Raw genomic sequence first — 17,934 nt, forward strand, 5'->3', positions numbered from 1 at the left:
AGGGGGGGCAAAAGAAACAGAGGGGTGATGTTGGATGATGGGGGCATAAGAAGGAGAGACAGAGAGGGTCCTGGATGCCCAGGGCAAGGCAGGCTGGGAGGGAGGGGAGGGAGGGAGCATGATAGAACTGTATGAGGACCTGGACAAGCTCCCTAAGATGTAGTAATATATTAGAAGGATAAACTCCTAATATATAATCAGAGGTATTTGGCTGACAGAACGCTACTAAATAGCAATTATTATTTATCCTCACCTTTGACTAGCAAGCTGTACCAATGAACGGATGGAATAAATTATTATTTATTATAAATATAAAAAATTATATGTGGCAAGTTGCAAAGCAAGTTACAAAAGTAAATTTGTACTACCAAAAATATAATTCTCCGAGGACAAGCAGGCTGCTTGTTCTCACGATTGGGTCGTCGTCTACGATGGCCCAGGAGACCAGCAAAATCTCTAAAGCAAAACAAAAAACTCTCTAGAACGCTCTGGCGCGCGGGCAGAGCACACCGCGCATGCACAAACGGCTTACCGCCCACAGCACGAGCGTGACATCATCAGTTTCTTTTCATCCGCGCCTGAAGTGACACGGTATTCCTCTGTGTTCCTTTTGGCCCAGGAGACATTTTGGCGCGTTACCACTTCATTATTTTTCTTTTTCTTCTCGTTTTTTGTTTCTACACAATTCAAAAAAAAAAATTTATTTTCCCTTTATTTTCTTTAGTTTTCTCATGAAAGTTTGTTTCCTTCCTTTTTCGCCGCGGCCAGCTTTTAGGCTGCTTGGCCAGGTTTTGTTTTCCTTTTTTGTGCCTTTTTAATTGGCACAATCGCGTCCTTTAATTTCACAGATGCCGTTTTTCCGTCCATGTCATCAAGGACACCCAGCGGCTTCAAGCGTTGTACTCGGTGCAACCGGACCATCTCGGGTACTGACCCCCCCCATGCGTGGTGTCTCCAGTGCCTCGGGCCCAATCATCTGCCAGCTGCTTGTAAGCTGTGTCCTTTAATGAAAAAACGGACCCAAGTGTCTCAGGAGGCTCAACGAGAAAAATGTCTTGCAGATCAGTCCAGTCTTTTGGCATCGGTACCGAGGTCGGCAGCGTCGACATCGAGGGAAGCATCAACTTCGAGAAAACAGGTAATGGCTGCCGAATGACCATATCGCGCTGGGAGCAGTGAGGCATCAAGTGGGTCTCCACCTGTCTCGAGGCCTACTGCTATGCAGGCTCCCCCGGGACCGACCTTCGTTGGACCCGGCCCCGAGGAGACGTGAGGATTCCACGTCCTCCTCTTCGGTACCGAGGAGTCTCGATGACGGGCATTGAACGAAGGCTAAGAAGCACCGTCATCGATCTCCTTCCATGCGCGGTACCGAGAGCTCCAGGGAGCCGAGGGATTTGGCACCCGAGAAGCGTTGGCGCCGAGAGGATCGCTCACCCTCTATACAGGAGGTGCCGATGCGTCGGCCTTCTGGCAGCCTGGTACCGGCTCTCGAGCCCCCTCAGATTCTGCCACCGACTCCTGCACCGGCCCCCCAGCCTTTTCCAGTGGAAGCTCTCGACAAGTGCATCAGGCCCTTCCAGAGCTTCTGGAGGGATTGCTGCACCAGTCTACTTCGGTGCCAGGGGTGCTTGCGCCTTCTGCACTGACTGTTGAAGCGGCATCTGATCCTTCGCCTGTGCTGAGGTCCCCGTCCTCGGTGCCGCTTACATCATCAGCGTTGGCTGCCACCCGGATCGACGTCGGCGGAGGAAACTTCGCCGCTGTCCAGGCAGGGGTCGACTTCTCGACATCCCCCTCCAGGTCGTCGTTCCTCGACGTCGATACAGGCTTGGGTTCGGGCTGCTCTTAGAGAGCTTTTGTCCGATACCGATGATGAGTGCTCGTGGGAGGAAAAGGAAGATCCCAGATACTTTTCAGAAGAAGAGTCATATGGGGTCCCCTCTGATCCTACTCCGCCCATTGAAAGAAGGATGTCTCCGCCTGAGAGTCTTTCTTTTTCCTCCTTTGTTCGGGAAATGTTTAAGGATATTCCTTTCCCTATGGAGGTTGTGGATGAGCCCAGAGCCGAGATGCTTGAGGTCTTGGATTATCCTTCTCCACCTACAGAGGTTGCAACGGCTCCCTTACATAACACACTCAGGGAAGTACTTATGCGAAACTGGTCGTTCCCTCTCTCTAATCCAGTAGTCCCCAGAAAAGCTGAGTCCCAGTACAGAGTCCATGGAGAACCGGTAATGGTGAAGTCTCAACTACCTCACGATTCCAAGGTGGTGGATTCTGCTCTCAGGAGAGCCAAGAGTACTAGGGACTATGCCTCCGCGCCCCCAGGCAGAGAGTCTAGGACCTTGGATTCTTTTGGGAGAAAGACGTATCAGGCCGCTATGCTCGCAGCCAAGATTCAAACATACCAGCTCTATACGAGCATCCACTTGCGGAACTCGGTGAGGCAACTGTCCAGTTTGGTCAAAGCACTTCCTCCTGAGCTCGACGAACCTTTTCACCAGGTGGTCAGGCAGCAGAAGGCGTGTCGAAAATTCCTGGCCAGGGGTACTTACGACACTTTTGATGTGGCATCCCGAGTAGCTGCTCAAGGTATAGTGATGCGCAGACTCTCATGGCTGCGCGTCTCTGACCTGGATCATAAGACCCAGCAGCGAATGGCGGATGTTCCTTGAAGAGGGGGATCACCTTTTTGGCGAAAAAGTAGAGGATATGGTCGATCAGATCAAGAAGCACCATGATGCTATGGATTCTCTCTCCCACCGGGCATCTTCTGCTACCACCTCCTCATCTAGGAGGTTTTTTGGAGGGAAGAGGAGTGCTCACTATTCCTATAATAGGCGTAGGTACACTCCTGCTTCTCGGCAGCCTGTCCAGGCTCAGTACCAGCGTGCTTGTTCCAGTCAACGGCGTGCACCTAAGGCCTCTGCGGCTCCTCAGCAAAAGCAGGGGACGGGCTTTTGACTGGCTCCAGTGCAGCATAGCCTCAGAAAAAGTGTCCTTGCCAGACGACTTGCTGGTCGGAGGGAGGTTGATATTTTTTCACCAAAGGTGGCCTCTCATAACCTCCGACCGGTGGGTTCTTCAAATAGTCCGGTTAGGGTACAGTACACCCTCAATCTGATTTCCAAACCTCCAAATTGCCCACCGGGAGCTCATTCTTACAGCTCCTGGCACAGGCAGGTACTTGCAGAGGAACTCTCCGCCCTTCTAAAGGTCACTGTGGTCGAACCCGTTCCACTGGGGGAAGAAGGGCTGGGATTCTATTCCAGGTACTTCCTTGTGCAAAAGAAAACAGGGGGGATGTGTCCCATCCTAGACCTAAGGGCCCTGAACAAATTCCTAGTCCGAGAAAAGTTCAGGATGGTTTCCCTCGGCACCCTTCTTCCCATGATTCAGGAAAATGATTGGCTATGCTCTATGGACTTAAAGGATGCCTATACCCACATCTTGATACTCCCAGCTCACATGAAGTATCTTCGATTTCAGTTGGGACCTCGGCACTTTCAGTACTGTGTACTGCCCTTTGGTCTCACGTCTGCGCCCAGGGTTTTTACAAGGTGCCTGGCAGTTGTCGCAGCATCGCTACACAGACTGGGAATGCTGAAACTCAAGCAAGACCATGGAACAATGATCCTGATTGCTCCCTTCTGGCCTCGTCAGATCTGGTTTCCTCTTCTTCTGGAGTTGTCCTCCGAAGAACCGTGGAGATTGGAGTGTTTTCTGACCCTTATCTCCCAGAAAGAGGGGGTCACTTCTACATCCCAACCTCCACTCGCTGGCTCTCACGGCCTAGATGTTGAGAGCTTAGAAGTTGCCTCCTTGGGTCTTTCAGAGTGTGTCTCTCGAGTCTTGCTTGCTTCCAGAAAAGATTCCACGAAGAAGTGTTACTCTTTCAAATGGAGAAGGTTTGCCGTCTGGTGTGACAGCAAGGCCCTAGATCCTTTTTCTTGTCCTACACGGACCCTGCTTGAATACCTTCTACACTTATCAGAGTCTAGTCTCAAGACCAACTCTGTAAGAGTTCACCTTAGTGCAATTAGTGCTTATCATAAATGTGTAGAGAGTAAGCCTACATTCCAACTAAAACTTAACACAGAAAATACACAATGTCTTGTACTCACCTCGCAACATAACACAAAAAATTTCTCCACCATAATCACACCATACTGTTCTCTTCCTATCTCTCAAAACTTGAAAATTCTTGGAGTCACCATTGATCGAAACCTCACTCTTGATGCTCACGTGAAAAACACAACGAAAAAGATGTTCTACTCCATGTGGAAACTCAAAAGAGTAAGACCGTTCTTCCCGAGATACATCTTTCGTACCCTAGTACAGTCATTGGTAATAAGTCATCTGGACTACTGCAACGCACTGTACGCTGGCTGTAAAGAACAGACTATCAAAAAACTCCAAACTGCCTAGAATACTGCCACCAGACTCATATTTGGAAAAACTAAATATGAAAGTGCAAAACCCTTAAGAGAAACTTCACTGGCTCCCACTTAAGGAACGAATTGCGTTCAAAATCTGCACAAAATCATTCAAGCTGACGCTCCAATATACATGCTAAACCTCGTGGACCTACCTCCCAGAAACGCCACAAGATCATCCCTCAAATTTCTCAACCTGTACTTCCCCAGCTGTAAAGGACTAAAATACAAGCTGATGCATGCCACTACCTTCTCTTACATGAGCACGCAGTTATGGAACGCACTACCTACAGACCTGAAAATGATCAACGAAATAATTATCTTTCGCAAATCTCTGAAGACATACTTCTTCAACAAAGCCTACAATGAGAACTGATAACCGATAACCTCACTAATTCACCTCACCAACCCACTCAGTTATGAAAATCCACCTCTATAACTACCCTAATCACTCCCTTCCTTCTTCTCTCTTCCCTACTTAATCTCTGCACAATACTAACTGTATCTGATATCTTGGAACGACATTGTTAACAAAACTATGTAAGCCACATTGAGCCTGCAAATAGGTGGGAAAATGTGGGATACAAATGCAATAAATAAATAAAATCTCTGGATAGCCTTTAGTTGTTCGCTTCATGAGAGGTTTGCTTTTGTCAAAGCCCCCTGTCAAACCTCCACCAGTGTCATAGGATCTCAACGTCATTCTCACCCAGCTGATGAAAGCTCCGTTTGAGCCACTGAATTCCTTCCATCTGAAGTACTTGACCTGGAAGGTCATTTTCTTGGTGGCTGTTACTTAAGCTCATAGAGTCAATGAGCTCCAAGCCCTGGTAGTGCATGCACCTTATATCAAGTTTCATCATAACAGAGTAGTCCTCCCTACCCACCCTAAGTTCTTGCTAAAGGTGGTGTCAGAGTTCCATTTGAACCAGTCAGTTGTCTTGCCAACATTTTTTCCCCATCCTCATACCAGCCCTGGTGAAGACAAGTTGCACACCTTGGACTGTAAGAGAGCATTGGCTTTTTACGTGGAGCAGACAAAGTCCTACAGACAGTCCGCCCAATTGTTTGTTTCTTTCGATCCCAACAGGAAGGGAGTCGCCATCGGAAAACACACAATCTCTAATTGGCTAGCGGATTGCGTATCCTTTACTTATGACCAAGCTGGGCTGACTCTAGAGGGCCAAGTCACGGCTCATTATGTCAGAGCCATGGCTGCGTCAGTGGCTCACTTGAAGTCAGCCTCTATTGACGAGATTTGCAAGACTGCAACATGGTCATCAGTCCACACATTCACATCTCACTACTGCCTTCAGCAGGATACCCAACATGACAGTTGGTTTGGGCAGTCGGTGCTGGAGAATCTGTTTGGGGTTTAGAATCCAACTGCACCCTCCTAGGCCCATTTTTGTTCTGTTCCAGGCTGCACTCTCACTTAGTTGTGTTTCTTTTCAGGTCAATCTCTGTTATGTCCTCGCCGTTGCGAGGCCCAATTGACCAATGTTCTTTGTTTTGAGTGAGCCTGGCTGCTAGGGATACCCCAATCGTGAGAACAAGCAGCCTGCTTGTCCTCAGAGAAAGTGAAGATACATACCTGTAGCAGGTATTCTCCGAGGACAGCAGACTGATTGTTCTCACAAACCCACCCACCTCCCCTTTGGAGTTGTTCGGATTCTCTAGTTGCTTTTTTATTAAACTGACAATGTCATGCTCGTGCTGCGGGCTGGAGCATTCTAGAATTTTTTGTTTTGCTTTGGAGATTTTGCCGGTCTCCTGGGCCGTCGCGGACGATGACCTAATCGTGAGAACAATCTGCCTGCTGTCTACGTCTGCAAGACTGTAAAATCTGTCATAGCACTGACATCCAGTGGCCTCCAGATAGGCCCACACGGTGTTGAGACTCTCCAGCACTCTTGCGAAAGTGACTGGAGGAGGTTGTTGAATTTCGTCAGCATGTGCCTCGCTGCTCATTTCATCATCTGTTCCATTGTCAGCCATTGCATGCGTGTAGGCGCATATCTCGACATCAGTGCTGTCTTCAGCTGTTTGTAGATCGTAATCAACAGCTACGTAGCGATGGAACTCCACTTCAGTAACACCAGCTGGGATGTCAATAACCTGTTCATCTGACGCGTTTGCAACAGCTGCATCTGTTTTGTCCCTCTCCACATCCTTAACAAAGCTTGCCCGCTTGTAGCAGTTCACAATGGTTGCCTGTGTAACATGATTCCAGGCTTCTTTCTGCATATGTAGGGAATCCAATAGTGATAGATTACAAGCCAGTTCAACAGCACGTTTATCCTTTGCAGTCTGGTCATCCATAACGCTCATCAGACGACGTAGCACAAGAGCCCGATAATGTTTGAAATTGGTTATTATGCCCTGATCCATAGGTTGGATCAGAGAGGTGGTGTTTGGTGGCAGGGAGACCACCTTGACGTTAGACAGCCTGACATCATCCCTGTGTGCAGCACAATTATCACAAAACAACAAAATCTGACGCTTTTGTGCCCGTATTCTAGTGTCTAACTTCTTTAGCCACTGCTTCCAAATTCCCCAGTCATCCATGAATTTGCGTTAGCCTTGTATGACACAGGAAGTCGCTTAACTTTCTTGAAGCAACAGGGCTGTTTGCTCTTTCCAATGACGAGGGGTTCCAGCTTCTCACTTCCATCCATATTGCAACAAAGGAAGATTGTCAGTTGGTCCTTCGACATTTTACCTCCAATAGTTTCGGCATGTTTGAATGCAAGTGTTCCATCAGGAATCGCTCACCAGTAGAGACCGTTTTCGTCAGCATTGAAAATGACACGAGGTGCAAACTCGTGCAAGATGGTAGGAAGAACTGAAACAACCCAGTTTTCAGCACCAAAGTCATCAGCATCTTGTTTCTCACCATCCTGTTTCTTGAATTTTATGTTGTTCCTCTCCTTCCGTCTTTCCAACCATCCAACAGTGGTTTTGAATTCAGTTAGTCCAAGACTTTCAGCTAGCTGGTTAGCTTTCTCTATAAGCAGTGGACCACTGACAGGAAACTGTCTGCTTCTGACTCGAGAAAACCACCGAAGAGTATCTTCTATCTCCTCAGCTTTTCCCGCCCGTTTTCGTTTCCATTGTGGATTTGTATTGTTTTGCCAGTCTTCCAGAAGCTGGCCCTTTTGTTTCAAGATACGTGAAATTTGACTGGGATTGACACCATATTCTTTAGCAATAGATGCTTGACTTTGTTTGTTTTCTAATTTTTTAAGAACTTCTATTTGTTCAGCCAGTGTTAAAGTCTTACAGTTCCACCGCGAGAACGACGAACCCAGTGTACACTCTAACAGCATTCTTTCGCTTATTCTGCCTGTGGCAGCTAAAGGGGTGGTAAATTTGAAATCGGCTTCCATATTCCATGTGCGCGCTTATGCGGAGTCTTCCCTGCAGAAGAGCGGTCTTACACCATGCATGTAAGCTAAATAACTCTGTATGAGAGGTTAGAACTAATAATTGTGCAAAATAGACACTTAGCAGCTAGTAATTCACTGACCACCAATCCAGAGACAAATCAGTCTTTTACAGATAAAAGCCTAGACTGACTAAACCATGAGCCATAGATAGTAAATCCTGTTATCTCACCCTGCAGTCCGTATTGCAGACTTTTAGCGAATGCAGAATCAGATTCCACCTTTGAGACTCTAGCAGACTTTCCCTGCGAGTCTTATCTCAGTCCAGGAATAAAGTCCAAGGTCTTGACTCGGTATACTAATTACACAGTCTTTCGGTAAGGCCTCAGTGTTTAGAAAATCAGTCTCTCGCTCCTCTCAGAGACATCTATCCACCAACTGGTCGTCTTCTGGTCTTCTCCTTTCTGCTCTCTCTCTCCTTAGTCCAACATTGGCATCTTTCTGGGTCAGATGATACCTATGGACCAATTACAGACTGTGTAATTCTGTCCAGCAGAATTCATGGTCATGAAGACAGGCCTTGTTATTAGCAAAGAAACTCATATCAGACGATAGTAAATCTCCCTGTTGATCCTCACTAAAAACTTGGAGCCATGATCTCTGAAGTAAGATCCTCCACTGTTCCCAGGAGATAACATGTTTGCAGTAAACATGTCCTTGGATTAAGTCATCATGGGTATGCCAAGCAGTAATTTTCCTTTGTAGAAAAGCTGGTTATTGATGGTTACAGATATATTCAGGCCACAGGCTGTAGAATCCATATTAGTTATAAAAGAATGGTTCAGGCTTGTATAGGCCCCAGACCAGCAGGAAAATACCCCTACAGAACATTCTGGATGGCTGTAGCATGGTAGAGGGAGTGAGAGAGGAGATTCTGGATGGAACGGGTGAGACACTAGATGGAAGGGGGGAAAAGGAGAGATACTGAATGGAAGAAGAGAGAGAAGGGAAGACAATGGAAGGGGAGATGCTGGATGGAAGGGGGAAAAAAGAGATACTGAGTGGAAGCGGAGGGAGGGGAGACAATGGAAGAGGGAGAGAGAAGGGGAGATCCTGGATAGGGGAGAAAGAGGGGAAGGAAGGAGACATGGGAGGAGAGGACAGAGCTAGTGAAAGTCTGGGGAATATGAAGGGAAGGGAGAGCAGGGTTGAGGGAAAGAGATGGAAACCTATAGCTAGATGCAGTAAAAAGAGACATTGAAGACTGGCTAGTAATAATGAAACCTGGACAGAAGGGAGAAAGAGCAGAGATGCTGGATAGGGGGGAGAGAGAGGGGAAGGAAGGAGACATGGGATGGGAGAAAGAGGATGGTAGGAGGAGAGGACAGACTTTGTGAAAGTTGGGGGAATATGAGGAAGGGGAATGGGAGAACCGGGTTGAGGGAAAGAGATGGAAACATGTAGGTAGATGCAGTAAAAAGAGAGACATCGAAAACTAGTAATAATGAAACCTGGACAGAAAGGCAGAAAAATAAATGGAAGAAACTGAAAGGAAAGATCAATGCTAGATGTAATGATGGAAATGAAAAAGACAGGAGGAGAGAGGAAAATGACAAATGGGAAAGGAAACCCTGGCAAGATAGTTAAGAGAGAAAAGCAGAAACCAGAGACTGAAATCAACATGATTAGAAAAATTAAATGAGCAGACCACACAGGTAGAAAAAAAATAATTTTAATTTAGGATAAAGTAGTGTTATAGCCATGCATCCTACTCTAAATGTTAATATATAAAAATAAAACAAATATGTAGATAAAAATGTAATTGAACTCTTAAGCTCAGCACACAATGCAAACCACCACAGAAAGAGAAACAGTGTTGTCTGTTCCTCTGTACTGTGGAAAATATCAAAATAGGTGTAAATGTCAAAAACTGGCATATTACAAACAGTATATTACAAATTAAATAAGGTGGAAAGGAAAATAAGGTGATAGCTTTTTATTGGACAAAGTTAATTCATTTTTCAGTTAGCTTCCAGAGGTCAAAACCACCTTCCTCTGGTTAGGACAGTGTACCATATTTAGGGGTCCTTTTACTAAGGTGTGCTAATGATTAGCATGTGTAAATGCTAAGAAGTCCATAGATATAAAATGGGCTTCTTGGCATTTAGCAGCGCTAATCGTTAGCATGCTAAATCTATTAACACACCTTAGTAAAATAACCCCTTAATTTCTAATGTAGTATCTGAAATACATCAGGTTTTGACATTTACACCTGCTATCTTTATAGTTTGCACAGTATGATGGGACAAACTACTGTTTGTCTGTTGTTGTGTGCAAATTCTGGTTTTTTGGGAATTAATTTAATTTTTGTCTACATACTACGATGACCCCTTTGGCCAACTTCTTATCCAGTCAAAGACTTCACTCGTTCATTTATGCAGACAATGTCACAATTTATATCCCCTTCAGACATGACCTTTCTGAAATCTCCAATGAAATCACGCGCTGTCTGAATATCATGGATTCATGGGCTAACTCATTTCAACTGAAACTAAACACCGAAAAACCACATTGTCTTATCTTCTCATCCCCTTACAATAATTATAAACCCACAACCCTAAGCATTCCTGTTTATTCTCCTCCTATTTCTGATAGCCTCAAAATCTTATGTGTTACTATTGATAGCCATTTTACACTTGAGAGCCAAGTTAACTCCATTATAAAGAAGATGTTTCATTCTATGTGGAAACTTAAACGTATAAGACCTTACTTCCCGAGGGAAATATTCCGTAACTTGATACAATCAATGGTTCTGAGCCACGCAGATTACTGCAATGGATTATATGCGGGATGTAAAGTACAGCTTATGAAGAAACTCCAGACAGCCCAAAACACAGCTGCCAGGCTGATATTCGATAAAACACGATTCGATAGCGCTAAGCCTCTCCGATTAAAACTGCACTGGCTCCCAATCAAGGAACGCATTACCTTCAAAATCTGCTCTTTGGTCCACAGGATTGTCTACAGTGATTCCCCAGGATATATGATTGACTTGGTAGATCTTCCGACCAGAAACAGAACCAGAGCGTTGCGTACTTATTTGAACCTCCACTATCCAAGCTGCATTGGACTCAGATACAAATCAACCTATGCATCTAATTTTTCTTACTTAAGTACACAAATGTGGAATGCACTGCCAAAGAGTGTGAAAGCGATTCATGACCATCAAATCTTGAGGCTATTATTAAAGACCTATCTGTTTTGCAAGGCCTACCCTACCAGCCCTACTTAAATGCCTCAACTCTGCAATGCATCAATACCTTACATTGCATTGGACATTATATATTCCTTTATTTCCTTGTCCCTTTTTTTACCTGTTTACTCTAACCTTACCTAACCCTTATTTTAAATTGTATTTGTTTAACATCTACCAGACTTTGTGATCACCTTTACGGTATTATGTAAGCCACATTGAGCCTGCTAATGGGTGGGAAAATGTGGGATATAAATGTTACAAATAAATAAATACTTCTATTTTCAATTTGTAGTTACTTATTCCATAACTTGTGAGGATCTATTTGCATTCTATGTGTGTGGAAGAGACCAGGGAGGCATATTTTCAGAGCACTTAGGGGTATGTTTGCTGAGGCGCGTTAGCGTTTTTAGCGCGCCTATAAAGTTAAGGCACCTTAAACGCTAATGTGCCAATACATTCCTATAGGCGCGTTAGCGTTTAACGTACGTTAAAAACACTAGCACAGCTTTGTAAACACAGGTGTTAGACTTGTAAAGTTACATAGAAACCTATGGAACTTTGTAAAGTCTAAATGCTTTGAAAATGAGCTCCCAGGTGTTCTGTTTGTATTGAATGTCTGTGCAGGATCAATCTGTACTAATCTGGTTTGGTTAGTTTTTCAGTAGGTATATTGATGTTCTAGTGCCCACCACAATGTTTACAGTGCAGTCTTTCCTTAGGTAGGCTCTTCTTGTGTGACTCTTGGAAATTAGTGCTAGTATGGTAAAATTTCTCTATAGTTCCTGAGTGACATTTGTAGGGTTTTTAAATTAAAATGTGCCTGATACTGGATTTCTGATTTGAATTTAGATTATGCCTTTCTCAGTAGGTGCTTAAGGCAAATTATATTCAGGTACAGTAGATATTTCCTTTTCCTGGAGGGCTTGCACTCTAAATGTGTACCTGAGGCAATGAAGTGTTAAGTGACTTGTCCAAGAAATCAAGGCGCTGCAGTTCGATTTGTACCCTGGTTTCACTGGTTCGCAGCCTACTGCCCTAACCATTAGGTACAGCTGATACTGATAATACTGTCAAAAATTTAGACACTTTTGGCTGCCAAATTCTTACACCAGTGCTGAAAGTGTCTAAATTTTTGAATGTAATAAAATTCAGAGCCATTCAAAGAATGAGTATGCTGGGGAATGTCTTCTATATCCCCTGATGGAGCCATAAAGCAAAGCGGCATGGCCATTGTAGGGATTAGTGATAGAAGGATCCATAACATTAGTCCTTGTGACAACATTTTGATAAGTTCTTTGCATACAGCATATATCACAACTGTGAATATGAACCATAATAAATATGTATGAGATATATGTATATATGCAAATTAATATGCTAATATGTCAGCATACCCTTTGCCCCCTTCAAATGGAACAGTCAAACTACGCCTGTGAATGAATTGTACCTATATGTAATCTATCGTACAGTGCTTTTGATTTCTCTTGTGCATTTCTATAGTGAAAATACCTACAACAGTATATTCAGATTGAGGGGGGGGGGGGTGAATTATTTTGGTGTGAGGTAGATATTCAAAAACCTGCTGAGTTGGTAGCCTGGTTAGGTAGTTATATCCAGTTATCCTTAGGAAAATATTCATAACCATAATGGGGCCAATATTCAAGCCGTGAGAGGCAGACCTAGTAACTCCCGCAGTCGGCTGTGAGCTTGGATACTCAACACTGGGCCGTTTTTGGAGCTTGAATATCTGGTTTATTTTTGTCCACTATAAACATAACCGGCTAAGTCAATATTCAGCACTAGCCATCTAGGTTCATAGCAGGCAAAGATAAGCCTGCTGTTTCGGCGGCCCAGTTTGGCAGCTTAACTTGGCTGGCGAAGTGCTGAATATTCATGGATAGCTGGTTATATCACGCGATATAACGGGTTAGCCGCTATGTTCAGACCGCAAATATTCAGCTATCTCCTGCTGATTATTTGTAGATAACCGGTTGCATGCTATTTAACTGGCCAGGAGCCATTCCTGGCTTGTTAAATAGCACTGAATATTGGCCGGTATGGATTCTTCAGGGAGCCATGGTCATTGCAACGACCATATTATATGGGAAAAATAGGAGAGGCAGGGGGAGAGAGTCCTAGATAGTTATGAACAGAGAGTTACAATGCTATAGGATTTAGATTTAATTTGTTGCCTTTCCAAACCCAAGCACAAGTGAGTTAAATTTCAGGTGCAATAGGTATTTCCCTGCCCCAGAGAGCTTATAATTTGTTTGTACCAAAGCTAACAGAGGATACAGTGACTTGCTCAATCTCCAATGGAGCATCAGGAGGAGAAAGCAGGATTTGAACCTTGGCTTCTCTGGTTCTCAGGTTGCTACTTTAACCATTCCACCACTCCATAACCCTAATTTGTCTTGAAACCCAAAGGAGCAGGAAGAAACTACCACGTCAGAAGACAAGAGAACTAGCATGAGAGCCTTCTGATGTCTTCTAAAGCTTACCTCTTTGAATATTATTTCTAATAGCTTGTACAACCATTTTTGTGTTGTTTTTTTAAACAAGCAAGTGTTTGTGTTTAATGTAGTAGAATTCTTAATCATTCTTGTATGTGTTGACAGGCTATGCAAGATGCTTTGGCTGACCTTCCTCAGTGGTACGGTGTGAAAGCAATGCAAGCAAACTGGATTGGAGATTGCAGCGGGTGTTATTATGACTTCACGTTAAAAGTAGGCATCTGGCTGTCATCAGTTATCATAAAGGAAATCTGGAGTTTACATTCACTAAATCTAAATCATACTTAGCAGCATAGTCTGTGGAAAAACTCTATATCTTTTCTTCAGTAAAAGGCAGTTGTAGAAAGCTCAGATATTTCAGCATAGCTTTAAAAAAATGTATCTCACAAGAGCTCAGTTAGGAGGTTGCTGTAAGCTCTCAGAAAAGGTAAAGTCTACAACTATCTATATAAATAATTCTCACCTCCAATTCTGAAGCTCACAGTGTGGCTGGGAAACAGTGAAGCCCTGTACTGTTGTAGCCTGTCAGCACCACTCACTCTCACTGTCACTCATACACCCGCCCCCCCAGCCTCGTCCCTTCCGGACATAATTCGCAACCTGAACGTTCTATTGAGGCCCCAAGCTCCAGCCACTTCCGTCAGCAGTTCGTTAGTTCATGGTAGTGAAGCCTCTCCACTCACCATGTCTGTGTGTCACGCCCTCACGTCGAATGTGATGACGTCGCGGGCGGAGCTATTAAGGAACGCAACGGAAAGGGGGGAGTAGCGTAATGACGTCGCGGGCGGAGCTATTAAGGAACGCAACGGAAAGGGGGCTACTTCTTCCCCTCCCTCAATCACCTGAGTGCGCCGATGAAACAAAACATGGCGCCCAACACAACCATTCCCGACCGCGACACAACGCGACATCACAGGCCACACGAGGAGCAGGTTCACAGTGAAAAGGTCTGCTCGCTGCCTGCGGTGCCGTCTTCCGTCTAAAAAAAAACAGCTGATCCTCTTTCCCCAGGTATGTTACGTGGGTGGCCGCATGAGGAGGGGGCAGTGCCGGTATTCACGACCTCCGTGGGGGTGGAAAGGGGGTGCACTGGGTACAGAGACTGCAAACGTACCTCTCCAATCCCCTTGCTAGCGCCCATTTCATTTCAGCCTGATACGGGCCTCTTTTACTAGTTTGGCAATAAATGAGTTATTAAGGATATATTTTGTTGAAATTGCCATCTCCATTTGGGAATTTTCACCAGGGCTCAGTTCAAAATATTTCACAATTAGATTAAAAACTCTTAGTGTGTCCAAACTATAAATGTGGATTGAGTGCTTACATTGTTCTGGTAGGGTTTTTATTGCTGTATTGAATTCATTATTACTATACTGACACTTTTGGGCCACCATTTACCTATTCTTTTTTTTTTTATATATATTAAATTTTTATTAAACAGCAATGGATTCATATTACAGCACAAAGAAAAACCACACGGAGTGTGGAGGTGCACTTGATCCCCACAGGACAAAAGGGAGAAAACAGAAAAGGGGTGGGGAAAATAGGCAAATAGGATGTGCAAATATTCTCGAGATTTTTGCATCGCCACTTGCTTGCTCTTAAGGAGGAACTGTTCATTCCTTTATGCTATTATCTTCCTGAGTGTTATCCATCTAACCATTGAATACTCCTTTGGAAGAAAGGATTGTGTATTCCTTAGTGTTTTTTTTCCCAGTGTGCCAACCACCTTGAAGACTCCTGAGGAAGGCGCTACGGCGCCGAAACACGGCTGTGTTGAGTCACCTATTCATAATAAATATCATTGTTTTAACTAATCCATACGTCTCCCCCATTGTTTGAATAGAGCCTATTTTCCCCACCCCTTTTCTGTTTTCATATTACAGCAAGCATTAACACAGTTTTGTATTTTATCCCCCCCTCTCTCCCTCCCCACCAATGCATCAATTACTAGGTCATTTGGGTCATGTCCCTTAGTTGAGTCCATAGTTCAGAAGTCATACTGTAGCTTCCCACCCTTTTGTCCGTGAGCTTCTCCATCTCCCCAATAAGGGATAATTTCAAAATCCAGTCCTGCTCCGTTGGCGCCTCCTTCTGTTTCCAATGTTTTGCAATGACACTCTTCGCCGCCGTTAAGCACATTCGCTTTAAGCGTCTCTGCCACTTTGCTCTGCGCCTGTTACCCAGTCCCAGCAGGCACCATTGATGATCACATGGAAATGTCTTGTTCATGTAGGCTGTTATATTTGCTGTTATACTTTTCCAATATAATTGTAGCTTACTACACGACCAGCAGATGTGTAAAAAGGTACCCACTTCCATTCCGCATCTCCAACATTGCTGTGAGACTCCTGGGAACATTGCATGCAATCACTGCGGGGTTAAGTACCACCTTGAGAGAACCTTGGAAGCATTTTCTTTTAATAACACACAGTTCGATACTTTTTTAACTTCCAGTATAATCGCCCTCCACTCATTTATTGTGAACTCCTTCTGCAGGTCTTGCTCCCAATGGGACATATAGTTACATTTCTCAAAGGTCTTACCCCGTATAAACTTATACAGTATGGCTATAACTCCCTTCATTTTCCCCAGAGATCCCCACAAATTCTCCAACTCTTCATACTCCTCTGGATCCTTCCTCAACCACCCTTGTTTATGTATATAGTGTTGAGCTTGCAGATAAAAGAATCTTTCTGTGTCTAGGACCCCACATTGCTCCTTTAGCTCTACAAACAATCTCATTTTCCCATCTTCCAGCAAGTCCCTGAAGCAGACCAAACCCCTCTCAGCCCACCTCCTCGCCACTCTGTTCCCCATCCCCACTCTGAAGGTGGGCTCCCTCCTGAGGTATACATATGTGGATATAGTTCTGGATTTCCAAAAACGTGTCCTAAGGGATGCCCACAAAGTTAAAATCCGCCCCTTTCTTTCCGAGCACTCTACCAAAACCCTCATCCACACCCTTATCACCTCTCGTTTAGACTACTGCAATCTGCTTCTTGCTGACCTCCCACTTAGTCACCTCTCCCCTCTCCAGTTGGTTCAAAACTCTGCTGCCCGTCTCGTCTTCCGCCAGGGTCGCTTTACTCATACTACCCCTCTCCTCAAGTCGCTTCACTGGCTCCCTATCCATTTTCGCATCCTGTTCAAACTTCTTCTGCTAACCTGTAAATGTACTCACTCTGCTGCTCCCCAGTACCTCTCCACACTCATCCTTCCCTACACCCCTTCCCGTGCACTCCGCTCCATGGATAAATCCTTATCTGTTCCCTTCTCCACTACTGCCAACTCCAGACTTCGCGCCTTCTGTCTCGCTGCACCCTACGCCTGGAATAAACTTCCTGAGCCCCTACGTCTTGCCCCATCCTTGGCCACCTTTAAATCTAGACTGAAAGCCCACCTCTTTAACATTGCTTTTGACTCGTAACCACTTGTAACCACTCGCCTCCACCTACTCTTCTCTCCTCCTTTCTATACACATTAATTGATTTGATTTGCTTACTTTATTTTTTGTCTATTAGATTGTAAGCTCTTTGAGCAGGGACTGTCTTTCTTCTATGTTTGTGCAGTGCTGCGTACGCCTTGTAGCTCTATAGAAATTCTAAATAGTAGTAATAGTAGTAGTAGAAGATGCCCCACAAATGGATTAGATGACATCTTGCTATAGGTATGGGGTGTCCATGAGGCCCATATGATCGATATCAAGGTATATCTCTGCACCATCATTTGGTCCATACAAGCCGCCACTGACGGCCTCTCCTGGCACCATGCGGAGATAAATTTCAGCTGTGCTGCCCAATAGTACCACTCGAGGTTCGGGACCCCTCTTCCACCCAACTCCACCGACCGCCACATCAGTTTCCTGCTTTGCCTCGGCGCTTTGCCCCCCCCCCCCCCCCCCCCCCCCATATAAATTTCAATATTTCCCGTTGCACCTTTCCCAACTCCGTCCTGGGTACCTGTATCGGTAGGGTTTAGAACAGGAATAGCACTCTGGGCAAAACATTCATCCGGATCGATGCTATACGGCCCCACCAGGATAGCCACATTCCCTCCCATCCCCCCATATCTTTACGTATTTGTTGGAACAGGGGTGTGTAGTTCAAATGATATAACTGGGATATCTCTATAGGTATCTTAACCCCTAGATATTTGATATTACCCCACTTCAATCTAAATGGAAATCTTTGCGAGAGCTCTTCCATCCTATGCTGTGTAATGGACACCCCGATCATTTCTGGCTTATCATAGTTTATCTTGAACCCGGATAGTTTACCAAACTTATCCAACTCCGCCACCAATATTGGGAGAATCCAACTAGGATTTTTCACATAAAA

The 17,934-nt window shown here is 44.8% G+C and overlaps 1 protein-coding gene across 1 annotated transcript in view; it reads left to right on the plus strand.

Moving 5' to 3' along the window:
* The window catches only part of LARS2 (leucyl-tRNA synthetase 2, mitochondrial), a 242,795-nt gene that overhangs the window by 73,642 nt on the left and 151,219 nt on the right, over window positions 1-17,934 (plus strand). Inside the window, 1 exon segment of the mRNA XM_030203605.1 lies at window positions 13,700-13,807. Within this exon segment, the coding sequence (XP_030059465.1) occupies window positions 13,700-13,807 (108 nt within the window).

The sequence above is a fragment of the Microcaecilia unicolor genome, chromosome 1 (assembly GCF_901765095.1).
Source record: "Microcaecilia unicolor chromosome 1, aMicUni1.1, whole genome shotgun sequence".
NCBI classification, from domain to species: domain Eukaryota; kingdom Metazoa; phylum Chordata; class Amphibia; order Gymnophiona; family Siphonopidae; genus Microcaecilia; species Microcaecilia unicolor.